This window comes from Phoxinus phoxinus, assembly GCF_949152265.1.
Source record: "Phoxinus phoxinus genome assembly, chromosome: 3".
NCBI lineage: Eukaryota > Metazoa > Chordata > Actinopteri > Cypriniformes > Leuciscidae > Phoxinus > Phoxinus phoxinus.
In genome coordinates, this window is record NC_136878.1 from 34,259,280 (window position 1) to 34,280,510 (window position 21,231).

At 40.6% G+C, this 21,231-nt stretch overlaps 1 protein-coding gene across 2 annotated transcripts; it reads left to right on the forward strand.

Moving 5' to 3' along the window:
• tecta (tectorin alpha) lies at positions 1-20,984 on the forward strand. 2 transcript variants are annotated; one of them, XM_079608006.1, is made up of 25 exons: positions 4-89; positions 430-569; positions 765-1,052; positions 1,170-1,307; positions 1,504-1,669; positions 1,873-2,105; positions 3,156-3,335; positions 3,506-4,076; positions 4,242-4,855; positions 5,090-5,660; positions 5,750-6,399; positions 7,181-7,285; positions 7,413-7,953; positions 8,712-8,911; positions 11,115-11,495; positions 12,610-12,896; positions 13,020-13,300; positions 13,788-13,898; positions 14,134-14,336; positions 15,163-15,326; positions 15,682-15,930; positions 16,682-16,844; positions 17,087-17,171; positions 17,581-17,700; positions 19,742-20,984. In XM_079608006.1, the coding sequence occupies exons 1-25, from the start codon at positions 26-28 to the stop codon at positions 19,843-19,845; spliced, it is 6,609 nt and encodes a 2,202-aa protein (XP_079464132.1). In that variant the 5' UTR covers positions 4-25; the 3' UTR covers positions 19,846-20,984. The 2 variants fall into 2 exon arrangements, 1 of the variants encoding a protein (XP_079464132.1); XR_013796957.1 differs by lacking the exons at positions 15,163-15,326; positions 15,682-15,930; positions 16,682-16,844; ... (1 more) ...; positions 17,581-17,700; positions 19,742-20,984 and having other exon boundaries at positions 1-89; positions 13,791-13,898; positions 14,134-14,164.
• The last annotated feature ends 247 nt before the right edge of the window (positions 20,985-21,231 follow it).

A 21,231-nucleotide genomic window follows, 5' to 3' on the forward strand; every position in this document is an offset into this window, starting at 1 on the left:
TCTATATGTTTCTCAGGTGTTTAGGATGGTCAGAACAGGCACTTTAGTCTCTCTGCTCCAGCTTTTCAGCACCCTTGCTCCCAGAGGAGGTAAGTGATGTCCTCTCACAACTGCGTACAAACCCTCTCCTGCTTGCCTCCACAGCCCCTCTTTAGATGTAACAGTGATTGATAGACAAAAAGAGCCAAGGCACTGAATAAAGTGTTAATTAATTAAGTAAAGATGTGATTAAAAAAGAACCCAAACCTTTGTAAAGTCTTTGTAAATGACTTCTCTACATCTTATGACTTACATTGCCTATGCAAAAAGACACATCACTGAATTTATGTAGTTTAAATCCATTCTTTTTAATCCAGACACCCTGACATGGCCAGTTGATCAATGCTTCTTTTCATTTCATTCTCAACATTTCCATTTTTCTCTGCATAGCATTTTCTCAGGATACCCTCTACCCCTTTGGACCAGCTCACAGGGATTTTGAAACCCCTAAGATGGATGATGGCAGCTCTCCAGAGATTCCACTACTAATTCCATTCATATTCTTCAATATACCCTATAGGTCCCTTTATGTAAGTCTCCAAAATATGAACAAGAACTGTGAGATAAATCACCAAAAATCTCATTGCAACATCATAGGTGTTCAATTCAGAGGTGAATTGGGAGCTTGGTGTAAATATTCTTGGTGTTCTTAGTGATCTTTTCATCCATCTACCAGTATGTGAAGAGATCAGTGTAACAACACACTATCTTCTTTTCCCCAACAGGTCAACAACAATGGAGTGATCTCCTTCAGCATTCAAGTGAGTCAATTCACTCCAGAGGCTTTCCCCCTCAGTGATAGTCGTTCCTTCATTGCCCCTTTATGGGCTGACGTGCATAATGGTATCCGTGGAGATGTGTACTACCGTGAGAGCACAGACCCAGAGATCCTGGAGAGGGCCAACCAGGATGTCAGAAAGTATTTCAAGACTATGGTATCGTTCACTGCCACCTGGGTCTTTATTGCAACCTGGAACCAGGTCACCTTCTACGGAGGCAGCCAGACAACACCGGTTAGACAAAAAGAGATATATTCATTTTGTCACTGTTTTATTTGCATGACCAAATATGTATTGTTTGATCACCAAATGAACAACAAAAGAGAGTAATCATTCTTTTTTTCTTTTCAGGTAAATACATTTCAGGCAGTTTTAATCTCAGATGGTCAAGCTTATTTTGCTATGTTTAACTATGGAGAGATCAGCTGGGGCACAGGCACGGCTAGTGGAGGAGACCCTCTTACAGGCTTGGGAGGAACCACAGCACAGGTAATCTTGAAAATGACATAACATCTGTGATATAACAGCTTTTACATAGGTTGCTGTACATTATTGACTACTTTGTTACATTCTTCTGGTTCTTTGCATCAGGTAGCTCCCTGGGAAATGTTTTCACCCTCCGCAAACTGCAGATCTCTTTGATCTCATGATTTTCCTCATTCCCTGCTATATTTGCTTTCTCTAGGCAGGTTTCAATGGTGGAGATGTCAGCCATTTCTTCAACCTTCCTGGGTCGCGCTCGAACGAAGTGGTCAACATTGAACAGACCACTAATGTCAACGTGCCAGGACGGTGGTTCTTCCGCATTGATGGCGAGCAGATAGACCCAGCAAATGGCTGCAGCTACACTGGTATAACAAAATGTAGTTAGAGAGAGTTATATTTTGTGGTATTTGCTACATTTAATTAATATTTTACTTGTAAGATATCTGCTCTCAAATATGTGCTCTTTGGTTATTTTGTATGAACACTTTTATTTCAACATGTTCTATCACACCATACCCAATCTCTTTCTTCCTGTCTCTGCATTTCTGCAACCTTTAACGTTTTTCAGGGCGGTTTTACCGGCGTGGGGAGGTTTTCTGGCTATCAGACCAATGCACTCAACGATGTAGGTGTCTTGATCTGGATAATGAGGTCATCTGCCAGGAAACTCCATGTGGTCAGCTAGAGACCTGTGAACAAGTGGAGGGGGCTTATTACTGCCAGCCTACCCGCACCAGCACCTGTGTGGTGTTTGGAGACCCTCACTACCACACTTTCGATGGATTTCTGTATCACTTCCAGGTCCAGTATAGGGTTAAAATGATCCCATTTCTATAAAAATGGTCTGTAATAGTTAAGGACCTTTTTTAAAGGGATAGTTCACCCAAAAAAAAAATTCTGTCATGTTTTACTTCCCCTTAAGTTGTTCCAAACCTGTATGAATGTCTTTTTTTCTGCTGAACACAAAAGAAGATATTTTGAAGAATGTCGGTAACCAAACATTTGATGGGATTTGACTTCTATAGTATTTTTTTTTTCATGCTATGGAAGTTAATAGGGCCCATCAACTGTTTGGTTACCCATATTCTTTCGAATATCTTTTTTTGTGTTCAGAAGAAAGAAATTCATACAGGTTTAGAACAACTTGAGGACAATGATGATGAAAATTTTTCTTTTTGTGTGAACCATCCCTTTAAGGGAGCACTATTGTTTGTCCTAGCTCACTTTGTGACCTAGAAAATGATCTTTACATTCACTAAAAAAAATGATAAGATGTGATACTCGAACGGTATATACTTACTTTGTTATCACCCAATAGGACCCAAGTTCAATTATACCTAATATATATTTTTTAAAGGAACAACATTGCAATTGAGCTTTACAGAACACTATGCATTTTCAATCCATGGAGAAGTGCAGCTTTGATAATTCAATAACTTCAATAATAACTCCAATAATACTCCAATAACATTGACCAAAATAACTGGACCCCATGACAACATTGATGGCTGGACTGGACTGACCACAACTAGATGCAATAGCCATGCAACTTATTTATCAGAATACAAAAGTACACTTCGCCCATTAAATGTGCACTATGCTTCTGGAAATAGTAAAGTATGACATTTTCTGAACCAAGAAACAAATCAAAAATAATACAAATATGAGGATCATCATATTTTACAGTTTGATTTTATAGGATATCTGTTATCAGAGGGTTATGCTAAAAGAAAAAGCTGTTTTAAGATTATCATATCACAAAGCTGAATATAATGCTGATTTGCTGTTTTGTTTTTGCTTTGTAAAGAACTGTAGAATGAAACTATGTGATCTCCTTGATCTCTCATCCAGGGTACATGCTCATACCTGTTGGCTCGTCCATGCTGGGAAATGCCTGGTTTGCCCTTCTTCAGTGTGGAGGCCAAGAATGAAAACCGTGGTGTGACCACTGTGTCCTGGCTAAGGGACGTGACAGTAGAGGTGTACAACCACCGTGTCACACTACCCAAAGGGACTCTGGGAACTGTGCAGGTTGGCTCTCTTCATGTTTCAGTCCTTTAAATTTGAAGCTACTCCTCCTACTAAATTGACCAACTGTACAATCAGTATGAATAACAGCTTAGTAGATTAAATTGTTCTTGCAGGACACAGGCGATATAACCTTTCTCAATGTCTTTCACTTTGTGTTTCTGTTGTTACAGGTGGATGGCCTGATAAAGACTCTCCCTGTTCAACTTCAACTAGGCGCAGTCAAGGTATACCAATCTGGTGTTGCAGTCGCTTTGGAAACAGACTTTGGTCTCTTGGTGACCTATGACGGATTGCACTACGCCTCCATCTCCCTCCCCAGCTCTTATTTCAACAACACTTGCGGTCTATGTGGTAACTACAACGATGACCCCGCAGACGACCCCGTGTTGCCAGATGGCTCGCTGGCAGAGAGCGTAGTGGAACTAGGTGGTAGCTGGCGAGCCGAGGACACAGATTTCCGTTGTACAGATGGCTGTGCCCAGAACTGTAGCTTGTGTGAACCGGCAGCTGAAGCATTCTATTTTCGCTCAGACTACTGCGGGCTGATCAATAAAACTGACGGGCCATTCAGAGACTGTAGGGCTGTGGTAGACCCTACAGCATTTGTGTACAGCTGTGTTTATGATATGTGCAGCAATCGTGATAACATCACCACCCTTTGCCAGGCTATACAGGCATATGCACTTGCATGCCAGGCCCTGGGAGTCACAATACGACCCTGGAGATCACGCTCGTTCTGTGGTGAGTAAGATCTCGTGTGATCTTAAGGTTAATTTAACATCTTTTAGAGAGATTAAATGAAGTATACATTATTTAATCATTTTCTAACATTCTGTCATGAATATGTCCTTTCTATGCTCTCTTTTTCACTGACCTTCAATTTTTCCATTTGCAATTGGCTCTTAGCGTTGACATGCCCTGAGAACAGCCACTACCAAGTTTGCACGAGTGCATGTCCTGCCTCCTGCTCCGACCTGACGTCTTACCTCTACTGTACCCATCCATGCACTGAGGGCTGTCAGTGTGACCAGGGCTATGTGCTGAGTGGTAGCCGCTGTGTCCGCCGGTCTGAGTGTGGATGTGAACGTGATGGCCTGTACTATGCCCTAAATGAGACCTTCTGGGCAGGGGAAGGGGGTGAGGTGGGTGAAGATTGCACCCAGCGTTGTGTGTGTGGCCCGGCAGGTGAAGTAACATGCTTCAATGACTCTTGTGGGGAAGGCGAGGTGTGTGCAGCAGAAGTTGGGCTGTTGGGGTGTTACCCTCGTCGTGAAGCAGTCTGTTTGCTATCCCAGTCTCAAATACTTGCCACGTTTGATGGGTCTACAATGCCAGTCCCTGATGAGAGCTCATTCTACCTGGTGAAGACTTTGGGACGTTTGCCTGCAAATGTTACATCAGTGGAGGTGAAGATTGGCAGGAAGTTGGTGAATAAGGGCCCAACATGGCTACGGCCAGTGGTCGTTAGGGTGGGACATTTGGAAGCACAGATAGGTGGCTCGGATTTCGACTTGATCAAGGTTTGTGGTGTCTTGCATAGTTTCTAATCTGCAAAAAATCTAAATTCTCAGTTCTGTGAAACTGAAACTGATACTGTTAAAAGAGACTGACTTCAAAAGAAAGACAACTAACTATAGCATATCATTATTTAAACAGTAGCTTTGATTGCTCCTCAATATATTCTCACATATTGCTGAGACCAAGTTATTTGATTGTATGACATGTGCTGATGTTGTCATACTCTCTCTGCCCAGGTCAATGGTGAACCAGCGATTCTTCCTTATGTTCATCCAGTGGAGCCTCTCATAATATATCGGTCGTCTGGTAATATCACAGTGATTGAGTGGAGTGGATTAGTCCGCTCCCGATATTCACGTCAAGGCCTGATAAACATCACTCTTTCTACTCTCTTTTACAACACCACTTGTGGTCTCTGTGGTTTCTTCAATGGAGATCCTATTGACGACCTCCGGCTTCCTAGTGGAAGGCAGGCCGATACAGCCGACCAGTTTATTGAAGGCTGGAGAGCCATTGCAGATGATCTGACATGCAATGGCGATTGTGAGGACTTGTATCGTATGTGTACAGATTTAAGGCTGTACCAGAGCCCATGGCTGTGTGGAAACATCAATGACCTGGTAAACAGCTCATTCCTGGCTTGCCACACGGCTGTTAATCCCTCTCCTTTCTTCAGGAACTGCCTCTACAACATGTGTGTACGGGAGGGAAACCGTTCTGCCCTGTGTAACTCCCTCCAGGCATATGCTTCAGCTTGCCAGGATGCTCAGATCAACCTGGGAGCCTGGAGGAGTGCTACCAACTGCCGTAAGAGTGTTGATTGTTTCTCTCTTTTACCATTTCCAACACCTTTTATTCTAGTTACATGATTTCCTTTCCTTTCTTTCTTTCATTAGCTTTACCCTGCCCAGAGAACAGTCATTTCGATGAGTGTACATCTGCATGCCCTCTCACTTGCTCTAACCTGGATGATCCAGAGGAGCCGTGCCCTCTACCCTGCTCCGAGGGCTGCCAGTGTGAAGAGGGTTTTGCACTCCGTGATGGCATCTGTGTGGCACGTAGTGACTGCGGCTGCTTCTACCTGGGTCGCCAGCTGGCTACCAATGAGACATTCTGGACAGACTGGGAGTGCCAGGAGCGCTGCTACTGTAATGGCACAGACAACAGTGTCTACTGCACCTTCTCACCCTGTCACCCAGAGGAGTACTGCCAGGAGAATGAAGGCCTATTTTTCTGCCAGCCAAGGACTGAGGCCATGTGTGTTGTTGCTGGATATGGCCACTTTTTGCCATTTGGAGGTGTACCATTTGACCTCCAGAGCAGCTGTACTCTTCGTCTGGCCACTACTGAGTGTGGAGAAGGGGGTGAGGATGGGTTTGGTGGACTAGACAGTGCAGAGACAGTTCTCGGAGGACTGCCCATGTTCCAGTTTTCGGTTCGAAATGAAGAGAGAGACACAAGTCAAGCTATATGGGTGCGGGGATTTGTTTTGGAGGTCTATGGATATGAAATTGAGGTGTCCCGAAGCTTCAAACACACAGTCATGGTAAGATTGTCCTGAAAAATATGTTGAGATTATCAATAAGGTGTATCTTGTGATTTTGTTCTCTTTGTTTTAAATGGGGCCATGTCCAAGAATAGTAATTTGTGTAAAACTAGTATAAAATTGAGTGACACAGATAGCATGTTCGTATTTGTTTCGCAATATGTATAGATATGATCCAAAGCTGATTTTGATCAGTACAGAATCAGTACACCTGCACTAGAACAGACAGCTACTGATACAGTTTTTGGCCATTTGCTTGAGTGGCAGACATTTCATAATCACAAGAATTCATCTGTAATTCTAGAACACAACCATTTGAAGGTCAAACTCCTCATTTTTATGACACAAAGTTATTTTAATGAACCGAAGAGGTAAAACGGGAGTAAATTTTTTTCAGCTAAGGGGTATAATATTTCAGTCAGCATCTGTTAGCATACTGGAGCAGATACAGAGGGAAACTGATAACTGAGTGACGTCTGGAATGAGTTCACAACACGTCTGGAATGAGTTCCCAACACCACCGAAAGATCTGAGGAACTTTAGATCAAATAAAGATTGAGGGGAGAAGAAAACCAAGTTAGAGAATGAGAGACAGACTGAATCATCGAGAAAATGGCTTTTGAACTATGTTAAGTATAGATAGAAGATGAACAAGCGATGGAAAACAGCTAGGAGATGATACAGAAAGGGATGAATCATGTACCAAAATTATTTGATGACTATTAATAAAACAAGTTTCTGGGTTTTTTTTTTTTGTTGTTGTTTTTTTTTGCGCTTTTAGGTGAATAAAGAGCGCATGTATCTGCCTATAAAACTCGGTCCAGGGAAAGTTAATATCTACACCCTTGGTCTGCAGTTACTTGTGGAGACAGACTTTGGACTGAAGGTGGAGTACAAACCAAAATAAATATCACAAACCACTTTTTGCTTGTAAAACACATAGACAGAAAAATATGCAAAACCTCTCCATTTACATTATTCACTGTGTAAGCTGGTTAATAATATCTCTACAGGTGGCTTTTGACTGGAATACTCTCCTGCTCCTCACTCTTCCTCGCAGTCTCTTTAATGCCACCTGTGGGCTTTGCCAAGGAATGCCCATTTCTGGTCCCACTCTAAGTGTCAGCGAATGGGGCATGGCATGGGCAGACCGTGACACCTTCTGCCAAGTGGGTTGCGGGGATTCTTGCCCCCGTTGTGGATTGGCTGAGAGGGACCTGGCTGCTGAGGTGCCCGCCCAAGTAACGGATGCTGTTGGTAACACTGACATGGATAACGGTACCCCAGGAAACCGTTTTCACCTTGCTGAAGGGTTGTATGTTTATGTCGAACCTGAGGCGGTGAGATTATGTGGACTTATTATAGACCGTGGAGGTGTGTTTGCACGCTGTCACAGCAAAGTGGCACCAGCCTACTTCTATCAGAGCTGTCTGCAGGATACATGTTTGGATCAAGGTGCGAGAGAGACCATCTGTAATTGGCTACAGATTTATGCCAGTACCTGTCAGACACAAGGAGTATCTGTCACTGACTGGAGAAGTTCCACACCCTGTGGTAAGAAATATGTATTGTAGTAGTTATTGTCCCAATCTTGTTATGCATTCAATTTAGTGGTGCTTGCTAAGGCAAGCATCACGATTATTATTGCTCATATTTGAGGTTAGGGGTTTGTTCTACAGTAAATTGTGTGGCTCATTAAGAAGAAGTGTGCTGTTACTTTTCTAAATAGTCAGACTTTCACCTGATGAATGATTAAAAAAAACAGACTTAAATTGAGGGAAGGACTAGAGCCATTTCTAGAATACCATAGAGACATGGGAGTGGGCTCTTTGACTTGGACCAGTAAGCATCCACTTAATCAGCCAAAATGCCCTAGCAACTGTATAAAAACATGCAGAATGCCTTAGAAACAACATACCACATTCTGGGAAAGCACCATGCATATTTTCTTCAGAAAATGTAAATGTTTAGAATTTAAGTAACATTTATGAGGCTGCTATTAAACTATTAAGTCATTTTTGTGCATTTAGGTGCACATATTGTTTGCCCTTCTATAGATAACATGAAAATGCTATTCAGAAACCCCTCAATGCCTGTTACGCTGTCTAACCACAAACCATGGCTTACTTTACATATGTTCTGTTTTGCCAACATAGAAACTAGAGGACATTTTAGCACAACCAAGGCCCCGTGAATGCCACACATTCATATAAGCCTTTTACAGAGAAATACAATACATCTTCCCCTTTACTTCTCGAGAAACTCACCCGTCCAATGAACTCTTGTTTTGCCCCCTCTGTGTGTGTGCCCAGTGCTGTCGTGCCCTGTGAACAGCCACTATTCCAGCTGTGTGATGGTGTGCCAGCCGCAATGTGCCCCTGCACGTGGACAGAGAGACTGTAACCAGTACTGTGTTGAAGGGTGCCAGTGTGACCAGGGCTATGTGCTTAACGGCAAGAGCTGTATCCTCAGTCAGAACTGTGGATGCTACACGGATGGTAAATACTATGAGGTGAGCCTAGCCAATAAAGCGCATGAAGCTGTATGATAACTGTACAGAACAAATCAATTTGTTTTGCTTGTCAGACATGAATGACAAACATCTCTTAAAAGTATTGCCACATTACATGATCTTGTTTAACATGTTCATTATGTCCAACAAAGTAAACCATCAGATTGAAGAGTGATTCTCACAAAACTGTATTTTCTGCTAGCTTTTTTCAAGGTAAAAGTTGGTGTCTTTCCAAAAAAGAACACCAAATAACCAAATGATATAAGCAGTCCATAAAATGCACACATTTATGCACACCAAAGCATCCATGAAAAAAAACCTGCTGCTTTACTTTATCCAGCTAAAAAACGTAGTTTGTGAATGATCTGGCCATACAACGGTAGGGTGTTTTGACATTCCATTCAGTCTATATTTCACACAGTGCGATGTGTGAGGGCTTGCAATCTTCAGAAATAATCACAGAATATGGCAAAGCTGGTCTTCTAAAACGAAACACACACTGAAATGCATAATTCACTATGTGAGTGACTCTGCCATCTCTGATGTAATCAGCATGGTTTTCTTTACATTAGCGCTACTTTTGACTGATTGAATGAATTTGCTTACTGGATGATTTAACTGAAAACTTTCCCGGAGTTTAGGTGTTAAAGTGATTCCTTGATTTACTCACCCTCAAGCCATCCTAGGTGTATATGACTATCTTCTTTCAGACGAACACAATCAGAATTATATTAGAAAAATATCATTGCTCTTCTAAGCTTTATAGTGGTAGTGAGTGGCTTTCCTGATTTTGAAGTAAAAAAAAATGCATCCATCCATCCATCCATCCATCCATCCATCATAAAAGTAATCCATATGGTTCCAGGGGTTAATAAAAGCCTTCTGAAGCGAAGTGATATTTTTTGTAAGAAAAATATCCATATTTAAACCTTTACAAACTAAAATAACTATCTTCCAGCAAATAACTAGCTTCTCTATCGTCAACTTACACCAAAAGAGTAACCCCTGACGTAATGTAGGAGTAGAGTAAGCTTTGACGCCTCTCGCGGTTCAAACAAATAGGGCTGGGCAAACAAACTCCAGCTCCTCTTCTCCTACAGTATATCGGTTTTAGACCAGTGTTTTGTTTTGTTCTATCCTCTGCACTTCCACGTTCGTCAATACGTCATGAGTCAGGTCAGGGGTTACTCTTTCGTCATAAATCGATTTGTACGGCCGTCTTTCGGAAGCTAGTTGTTTGAGTTGTTAAAGTTTTAAATGTAGATATTTTTCTTACACAAACACATCGCTTCGCTTCAGAAGGCCTTTATTAACCCCAAAGAGCCGTGTGGAGCAACTGGATGGATGCACTTTTTGGGGCTTCAAAATATCGACCCCCATTCATTGCCATTATAAAGCTTGGAAGAGCCAGGACATTTTTTTATATAACTCTGATTGTACTCGTCTAAAAGAAGAAAGTCATATACACCTAGGATGGCTTGAGGGTGAGTAAACCGTGGGATCATTTTCTTTTTTGGGTAAACTATCGCTTTAAGAAGATCTGATTGCAAACAGAAAAGTGAAATCGGGTTAAATGGTTAGAACAGACATTTCCGCCTACCAGGGTTACAGGTGCTTGAGCTATTGTAAATGCTCAGTGTGATAAACTCCCAAATTCTGAGATAATTTAACTGCGTGCCATAAATTACATTAATGACGCAACTTCAGTAATTTATTTGCGTTAAATGATTTTAAGCTGTTAAGGATTCTTAATTAATCGCATGCAACGCATTAACGTTACCAGCTCCAATATTATATATATATTTATTCTTAATCAGTTACTGTATCCAATCAATTTATCAAAGCAGCAAATTTACATTAGACATCAAAACCTGTTTTTGTCAAAATATTTATTCTTTTCATTGGCATTTTTTCACGTTCAAGCAAAAAAAAAAAAAATTTTGTTTCTTTTCTTATATCAAGAAATCAATCATAATTTGGAATTTTAATATGAATTGATCATACTGCATATAACAGTGAATTTAAGACACTGAATTTAGTACACCTTAGCAACCAGACACTATATCCAAGCACTGTGGTGTCAACTTTTGTATGGGTAGCCTCTACTCACATGTTTTTCAGAAATGTACAAAAGAAAAAACCTATCATTGCTTTTTAACCAATAAATGTGTTACTTATTTTTGATCTTTACTCTGTCTTTCAGCCTAAGCAGTTGTTCTGGAACAGTGACTGCACTAAACGCTGTCAGTGTATTGGACGGAATCTGATTCAGTGTGACCCAAGGCGATGTAAATCAGAGGAGGAATGCGTTCTACGCCATGGTGTGCGAGGATGCTTTGCCCGACGTAACCAGCTCTGTGTGGCATCAGGGGGAGGCGTCTTCCGTACTTTCGATGGTGCCTCTCTTCGTTTACCTGCCTCATGCTCCTTTGTTCTTTCAACTATCTGTCACAAGCTGCCCGAGTTATCTTTTCAGCTCATTGCCAATTTTGACAAGTGGAGTACACCCAACCTAACCACCATCTCCCATGCTTACCTCTACATCAACGAGGAGAACATTCTCATCTCGGGAAACACGGTCAAGGTAGGAACACAAAAAAATGCACTGCAAATGACAGGAAATCACTCTTTTTTTACTACTATTTCCTAGGAGAATTTAAAGAAAAAAGTTTCTCAACTCTGGCCCTCGAGGTCCACTGTCCGACTGAGCCTGGTTTCTCCCAAGGTTTTTTTCTCCATTCTGTCACCTGATGGAGTTTTAGTTCCTTGCCACTGTTGCCTTTTTCACCTTTGGCTTTTGGCTCGCTTAGTTGGGGACTTTTAATTTGATATTTAATAATACTATTGATCTTCCTGCATTGACACCATTATGAGAACTGAACTGAGCTGGACGATGACATCACGGTTTTCTCCAGAGCGGCTATATATATATATATATATATATTAATATAATAAAACAAACCTAAACAAGAAAATCAAGGTCTTTAGTATTACTGAAACATTTTCAATCTTATTTATAACGTAACAGCAGACGCAGCCATTTTAAATTGAATGTGTCTGCCTTCTGGTGTCATCCGCTTCCAGTTATTTTAACTGTACAAAACAGCTTGTTATGCTGCTTGATAATGCAAACTGGTATTTCTTACTATATTATGTTATGTATTCTCGTAATTATAAACTCTGTAGCGCAAATTTTTTCACAGTTTACTGCACTTTGTTATTCTTCTTGTGATTTACCTTACCTATAGTCTCAGCCTCAGATGTCACGCCCACGGAATGTTGGCTAAACGTCTGATGCATATGGTACACTTACTGTAACTGGAAACACTTCAGGAATGTCGAAGTCGTCATCTGATTGGTTGAATTTTATCGGATTTCCGGGGCGCGCGAGTGTCGCATTTATTTTCGGTCCGCCGGGAAACAAAGCGCAGACGTGTGATTGCGGAAGAAAAACTGTTGTGTTTACATGAGTGACAATGAGCATTTATCAAGATCAGCTAAACTTCCATGTTACAAAATAAGGTGGAAAGGTAGTTGAGTTTGATCAGGGTTGTAACTCCACTCTACAGGTAACGTTAGTAAACTAGAGGATGAGTTGTGAGATTGCCTTTTTTTATAGGTTGACTATGAAATTATTATATAATGGTTAAGATATTAGATGTTTCCAAGCTAAATGCTGTTTTTCTCTTTTAACTCAGGTAAATGGCACGCCCGTGTCCGTACCTTTTGTCACAGGTCTAATGACACGAGTATCCACATCAGAAGGATTCCTGGTGATTGACACTCCTCAGGACATCCAGGTGCGTTATAACCGATTCAACACCCTCAGCATTATGATGGGCCCACGGCTGCAGAACAAGGTGTGTGGACTGTGTGGGAACTTTAACGGGGACCCTAATGATGATTATATAACCTCTCGAGGAAAACCTGCCGTCAGCTCACTGGAGCTCGCTCAGAGCTGGAAAACCAACGGCATGCAGAACAGGTTAGCAAGAAAAAAAGTTACTTTTGTTATATTTATTTGCCACTAATTATTAATAAATTTCATCTTGTCCTCTTTTCGTTGCCACTCATTTTCTATCCTTTATTGCTTGACTCTTGCCTATAGTTGTGATGAGACACAGTATGTGGCCCTGGCTCAGTCCTGTGATAATACAGCAGTGTCAGAGCTCCAGGGGGAGGACAACTGTCTGAAACTCACAGATTTGAAAGGTTTCTTCCAGCCCTGCCACGGCCTGCTGGATCCTCACCCCTTCTACCAGTCCTGCTACATGGACGGCTGCTACAACCACCGCAAGGCCCAGGTGTGCGGCTCTATGGCAGCCTACGCTGAGGCCTGCCGCTCTTTCGGCACACTTACCACCAAATGGATCGCCTTGGAAAACTGCTGTAAGGGGACGCTGCCACCTACAGGATAAGAAGGAGAAGTGTAGGAAGTGAAAGGCAGCAATGCTTTAGGGTGAATTCAGGGTGATTGGGACACTTTTTGCCATTGAGATGACCTGGAAAAAATTTCCCAATCAACCAGGAATTCGCCGTAATTGTAATTTATTACATTTTATTTGTATCTGAAAAGGAAATGTATATTTTTCTTTGAACATTTGCATACACACACAAAAGAAACATTTTGATGCTTACAAGACCATCAGAAAGAAACTTTACGAATTAGCAGATGGATATATGGGTACCTTTACTGTGTGTGTGTGTGTGTGTGTGTGTGTGTGTGTGTGTGTGTGTGTGTGTGTGTGTGTGTGTGTGTGTGTGTGTGTGTGTGTGTGTGTGTGTGTGTGTGTGTGTGTGTGTGTGTGTGTGTGTGTGTGTGTGTGTGTGTGTGTGTGTTTCTGTATGCTAACTTTGTAACTGGACCTGTCTTTAGCAGAATGGATCTATGACCCCTGTGCAGGAGAGATCTGCTCTAACAACACATGCGAGCAGGAGAATGGAGGAGATCTGTGTGGCTGCCCTGAGCTACCTAGCACTGAAATTAGTGAGTAAAACATCATATTATAGAATAAATAAATAAAAATCAATTTATAAATTATTATTATGCATACTTAAACCCTACGTATTAAACCTAGGCACATAAACCATCCTGCACAAGTTACCTTTTATGTTATAGTATTGGGCTAACTGCTAAATGAAAAGGCCACATTATGAATTGGTATGAAATATTGTGGAAACGTTTAAAAGGCAATACAGAACATCTTGTTCTTGTGATGTAGGTGAGGATGACATTATCCAGGCAGAGGTGACCTGTAAACATGCTCAGATGGAGGTCTCTATCTCTAAGTGCCGTCTGTTCCAGTTGGGCTTTGAGAGGGAGGATGTACGAATTAACGACCAGCACTGCGCTGGTATCGAGGGAGAGGATTTCATCTCCTTCCATATCAACAATACCAAGGGACATTGTGGCTCTATTGTACAGGTGAACAAATCCCTCAATAACAACTGTGCAAGAGCAGTCTTAGTTTAGACAGTCTCAGTTGTTCCTCTTGCGAGAGAATGGAAAGTACTGGTCCTGGTAAAGAAAATGTACTGTTCCATTTACTGTACATCCATTTCTATACATGTGAATACAACCAAAGAAGTTCAAAATTGGATAAAATTTGTATTCAATGAGTAGTTTCCATCCACTATGGTGAAAATTATTATATATTTTTGAGTGCTGAAAAGTATAATTGGAAATATAATTGTTTTTATGCTTATTTGTGAATTAAAGCAGTTTATAATAATATTATAATTTATAACGTTATTTGTGTTGTGCGTGAGAGATTGCATGCTTACTATATGAAGTGTGTCTCAAAAACAATTTAAGTCTGAGTACTGCTGAATAAAAGTGCTATACCTATAGAAGGCAGGTTAGCTTTTGGTTTTGATACAGCCATAGAGCTCTGAAAGTGTATCCTTTTCGGAACACTCACAAAATATTTATTTATTTATTAAACCATCCATGTAATTCAAATCTCACTGAATTAAAGTTAGACTAATGCTTTGATTAATATCACAGATTAAGACAAAATGGTCCTCAATGGTCCAATGTATAAGAGTATTAAATGTGTACTAGTTTCGTTCCTAAATTATTCAGGTTGGTACAAAATAAACCATGACATTTCTTTACAAATATGTTTTGCTCATTCTCACTATTAAGTATTTTTTGTGTTCAGAATTACAGAAGATAAACTCATATTCTTTTGTGTGTCTGTGTGTCTGTGTGTCTGTGTGTGTGTATGTATTGGTATTTGTGAGTCCAGTCAAATGGAACACACATTATGTACAAGAACACGGTGTGGATCGAGAGTGTGAACAACACCGGGAACGTAGTAACACGTGATAAGACGATCAATGTGGAGTTTTCTTGTGCTTATGAACTGGACATCAAGATCTCTCTGGAGACAGTACTGAAGCCAATGCTCAGGTCAGCTGTCAGACAACATGTACCCCTTACAAAAACTACCTCTGTATTACTTTGTATGATACCACTGTGTAATCCCAATGTATTATTTGAAGTACCTCAGAGAACCAAATACTGTAAATACCAGAAAGTATGCATATAGTAATCATACTGTACCATGGGTTATATAACATTATAATGGTAGGCTATTTTTCATCTCTTTAGCCAGGTACGTATGCACTTATTATAATGAATAACAAATACAGTAAATAGCATAATACCATATTACATGTACTTTAAAATTGTACAGTTTGATGCTCCAAAGATGGGACAAATGATAAACATAATAACTCTCCTCCTTTCTTTCTGTTGTCCACAGTGTAATAAACCTCACACTGCCGACCCAAGAGGGCAACTTCATCACAAAAATGGCCCTGTATAAGAACGCCTCGTACCGACATCCGTACCGCGAGGGAGAGGTGGTGCTGAGCACCAGGGATGTTCTGTTTGTGGGGGTGTTTGTGGAAGGAGCAGATGATAAACAGCTTATTCTCATTGTTAACATGTGCTGGGCTACACCATCTCGTTACAGCAGCGATCGCCTTCGTTACATTATCATAGAGAGAGGGTAAGGAAATACCTTATGAGAATAATCAAACACAAACTGTGCTTAGCACTGAACATAGGTGATTACATATTTAACATAATAGCATTTATTGGGATTGTTCACCCAAAAATTAAAATTAGCCCATGATTTACTCTCCCTCAAGTCATCCTAGGTGCATATGACATTCTTCTTTCTTGCATAATGGCCGTTTCTGTTTTGAAGTCCATAAAAGTGCATCTATCCATCATAAAAGTGCTCCACAAGGCTCCGGGGGGTTCGCCTTCTGAAGCGATGCGTTTTTTGTAACACGTTACAAAGTAAAATTCTAGCTTCCGGCCAAACAAACACACACAGTCTACTTGCGTATAAAGTGCAACTTATGATGTCAGAAGTAGCATAGTGCGTCATGGCGTGGCGTAAATAAATATCAGCAGTACGTCGAATTACTCGCGTAAGTTGCACTTTACAGTTAAGTCGAATCCGTATGTTCGTTTGGCCGGAAGCATTATACAGCTTGTAAGAGCCAGGATGTTTTTTTTTTATTTAACTCTGATTGTATTCGTCTGAAAGAAGAATGTCATATACACCTAGGATGACTTGAGGTTGAGTAAATCATGGGCTAATTTTCATTTGTGGGTGAACCATCCCTGTAAGATAACATAGGATTTAAGACAAAATTAACACAACACAAAGTTCAGCAGAGGACTACACACACCCAAATAATTGAATGCGTTTACAGCTCTCACATCACATACTGTAACTGTAATTCCAGGTGCCCTAACATCAAGGATAACACTATAGGCATGGCTGAGAATGGCGTGTCCCTCACCTGCCGCTTCCACGTCACCGTCTTTAAGTTTATTGGTGATTATGACGAGGTGCATTTGCACTGTGACGTCTCTCTTTGTGACTCAGAGACCAACGCCTGCAAAGTGGTGAGAACTTGCACAGACACATGCAGACAAACACCTTTTTATTGTATTTTTAGTTGTCTTGTCATTTCATCAATAGAGACTATTGTAAAGGGGGTTGGTACATGATGTGCCACTGAACAACAGCTTGAACTGACAAATGCAAACATGATGTAGAGTAGATTTAGTGATGTTTTAAATCTGGTTCATCTCTCCATCAATCAACTACTTTGTTTTGATTCATAATAACTTTCTTGGTTTTACAGAATTGCCCTCATAACAAACGAAGTTATACAGATTATAGTCAGCATAAAGAACAGATCCTCTCAGTGGGACCAATCAGAAGAAGAGGTATGGAGTATGTGCATGAATGCATGTCCTGAGTGTGTGTGAGGAATATGTGTGTAATCTAAGACGGCAAAAGTGAAGGCAAAATAAGATGTGGGTGTAGATATTGGTTGTTTTGTGTATGTGGGTATTAGCAAGGTGATTACAGCTATAAAAGTTCAAGTATACGTTATGTTTTGGGGACAAAAAAATCACATTGATGTCTATGGAATATCCCCATAAAACATGAAAACAAAACTGTGTGTGTGTGTGTGTGTGTGTGTGTGTGTGTGTGTGTGTGTGTGTGTGTGTGTGTGTGTGTGTGTGTGTGTGTGTGTGTGTGTGTGTGTGTGTGTGTGTGTTCGTGTGTGTGTGTGTGTGTGTGTGTGTGTGTGTGTGTGTGTGTGTGTGTGTGTGTGTGTGTGTGTTTCAGATTCAGACTGGTGTGAAGAGAATAATGGTGGCTGTGAGCAAATCTGCACTAGTCAAGTAACAGGCGCTGTGTGCAGCTGTGTGACAGGAATGCTGCAAAGAGATGGGAAGAGCTGCCGAGGTGAAATGCGAACACACACACATTTACATGTACTGTTTTAAAATATTTAATTGGTGGATGTTGTCCAGTGGCTTTTGGATTATTGCAGAAAAGCAGCTCTGTGACCAACAAAAGTTTCTGATTCTAACACATTCTGTTCATCATGATAATCTTTTAAAATGAACACAACTTTTAGGAATTGTGAAGACTAAACAGAATAACCAGAAGTAAAAAGCTAAACATAGGCTATAAACAAACTACACTACGGTTGCATGACTTCAATGTCACCACCACCATTAAACTTCAGACTTGTCCAGTCTTTATTTAAAAACATTTTCCCTGAAAGTTTGAGTTAGAATAGTTTGCAAGACCGTGATTATGAACACAACAAGGCTATGAAAGTGGACTAGTGAGTAGATGGGTTTTTCTGTTAGGTGTGATTACTTTAAAAGTCCCAGACAACCTCTGTAGGCAGCTTTTTAGCAACCGCCTAAATTTTGACCATAAGAAAAAAAATGAACAGGCCCCAAACAGGTGCAACGAAAAGGCGTTTATAGATGTTCACTGTAGCATATCTGGAAAGTACCATAAACACATTGCTTCGCAAAGGACATTTTCATCTGAGTAGCCTGATAATAATCTATGTAAAGTAACAGGCCACCCAGATCTAACACTAGAGTAGTATTATTTATAGTCAAAAATTGTCTGAGCAAGTTACATAATAAATTGAGCGCAGCGTAAAATGCAACCTTGAGTGGCATACCTCTGACCAAAACGTTTCACAACCAGATCCAACCTTACATAAATCTAAAATAACCAAGGTTCAGCCTTCTCAGTTCTTGAGTAGCCAACATTAGAGTAGCCATGCCCCTACAAGTTACGCGTCTACTAAAAGAAGTTATACCCCCTATAAAGAAATGGCCAACTACTGAATGATCAGAGGCCCTCCGCCAGAAATTACTGGCTGTATCCGAAATCACCCTCATTTAACATTCCCCACATTACTCCACTAGTATACTGTAGTCCACCGAATCAGTGAATGAAACCAAGTGAGAACATTCGGACTGAGTGTGGAAGCCCTCTTCTGGCGAGACGTGGGATTTAATTTCGCACAACGATCACAGTGCATGGATTTTTTCTAGTAGCTAGCTGTTCAGTGTACATCGGTTATACACTGGTTATATATGCCACACTGGTAACACTGGTACTGGTTATTGCACTGTAGGATGAAATGAATGCACTTTAAGTGTATAGACCTCAGTCAGGTTAGACGCCATATTGAGTTTAATGCAGAATAAAATGATCACGTAATTTTCACTCGTGACTTTAAAACTGTTTTTTGTCTACTGAAAGTTCTTATTTTCAGAAAGACATTTCATCAGCTGAACAATCGGATTATTGTTAAACAACAGTAATCCGTTGAAAATGCTCAGAAATGAAGTATACCCTGACTAAGGTCTGTAGGGGGTGGTTTTATCTTGTAGTATGACGGAACTTTTAGGGATGTGCTTTGTAGTTCTGCCGGACAGACAGACCTTTATCGTATTAAAGGTTGTCTGTTTGAACAACATATTGCCTACTTAATTTTCCTAAATCTGAATCAGTTGATGAATTATTCGAGTAATGATATGACTCACTCATAAAGACATTCATTATTTTGTCACTGAACGAATCGGTTAATTGAATTAAATTGACCTGTAGTAAAGTCACTGAAAAAGCCCCACCACTAAGCTTAGCCAATCAAATTCAAGAACCATAACTAACTTTTGTATGTTAATTGAGGAACATTTTCCTTCACCAGAGGTTCGTCATTATACTGTTGTATGTCCACACTTTTGTACACTACACAAAAAGATCCTCTGTATATTAAAATGTCAGCAGCATCAACCTTAGACATCACTATTTTAGCTATTCAGCTTCTCTGTACTGTAACACTAAACCAAAGTAAGTCTTGTGCATTCTTCATGACTGGACTATGACGTTACTTTACACACAACTCATTGTAAACTCCTTGACCCTCTGTTCTCATGAACCTCTCGTCTCTCTTTTTCTGTCTTAACAGTCACCAGTATGAGTACTGACCGTCAACCCCTGCTTCTTCTGGCAGCTGCTGTTGCAAGCATTAACATCTTACTGCAAACACACACCTCAATTTTCTTCTCTTAACACCCACCAAGCAAGGCCAAGGGAGAGAGAGGCGTATACAGACAAAAGGGAGAAGAAAAACAGCCAGTGAGGGGATATGCATGTGATGCATCAGCAACCCTGCGGTGAAGACCACCTCTGAGCAGTTCCCTTCATCGAAGTGAAAACTGTGATCAAATACAACCAAGTGATCCTTCACCAGCTGGATATCTCAGACATAAAACATCGTGCCTCGGTCCAACATAAATACATGACACCCTTCAGACCCTGAAAGAATCCAACTCTTTTCTTTGGCACAACATCTAACCCCAGAAACCAAAAAAAGGAAACTGTCACTTTGAAACGTAGTGATAGAGAGACAGCTACTGAATATTTCACAGCCACTAATGACAGATTAGCAAGTATTACTTATTAGATGATGAGAATCACTGAAGAGTGAGAGCACATGTTGCAAGAATGGATGATAATTCTCAACACGTTATGTTGTTTGTTTGTTTTTTATTTAGTTGATTTGATGAAATGCATATCCTCTCCTGCTCTAATTCTCAATATGCCATTTTGTTTGGTATTTAAACCCCTTTTTGCCATATTAAAGTAATGCTGAGATCAAAATGCCAATCAACATTTGCGTTGCTTTGTATTCCTTTGGATAAATGAGTGAATGGCGTTCGTACCAAAACACAAATGTTCTTGAGTAGCCAACTTTTAAAGCATCATTTATTTAAGCTGTATATAGTAGGCCATGTTTGATGGATGTGAACACTTTTGTCCTGTACAATAAATACTCAATGTACTGTATGAATCACTGACATAAAGTGCATTTTTAGAGTCATCAACTCCATTTGCAATTTAGTCTGGCAATATCACCCATACTTGACTTGACTTGATGATATTAAATAAAGATTCAAGGATTGTTTCTAATCATTTCACACATGAGACCACAGCTGAACTATACTGCATTTCCTGTATGTTTGGGACAGCCATAACACCATGGCAACTTATGTAGTCAGCTGTAGTCACTTACTGTATGTAGTCAAGTGACCAAAGTAAACCCTTGATGTCCATATGTTACTGTAACAATGTTTTCTTATTCTATGGGTTGTTTGTTTGTTTTTAATCCGATATGATTTATTTGAGAATAAAGTGAGCAATTCACATTGATTCTGCTTCTATTCATAGTGCATTAGTCATGGCTTCTGCAGCAAGCCAAAGATAGAGAGCGCGCGAGAGAGAGCGATCCGCGTTGCTATGGCGACCGCTTGGGAGGCGGTTCCTTAAATCCCGACTTGAGAAAAGCACATATTGGATCAGGACCCTGTGCTGGTATGCTGTCACTCCAACCAACTGATCCGAGTGCGTAACGCCGAGCCCGTCTCGTGTGATCTCCAGCTGGATCTTTAAGTAGCG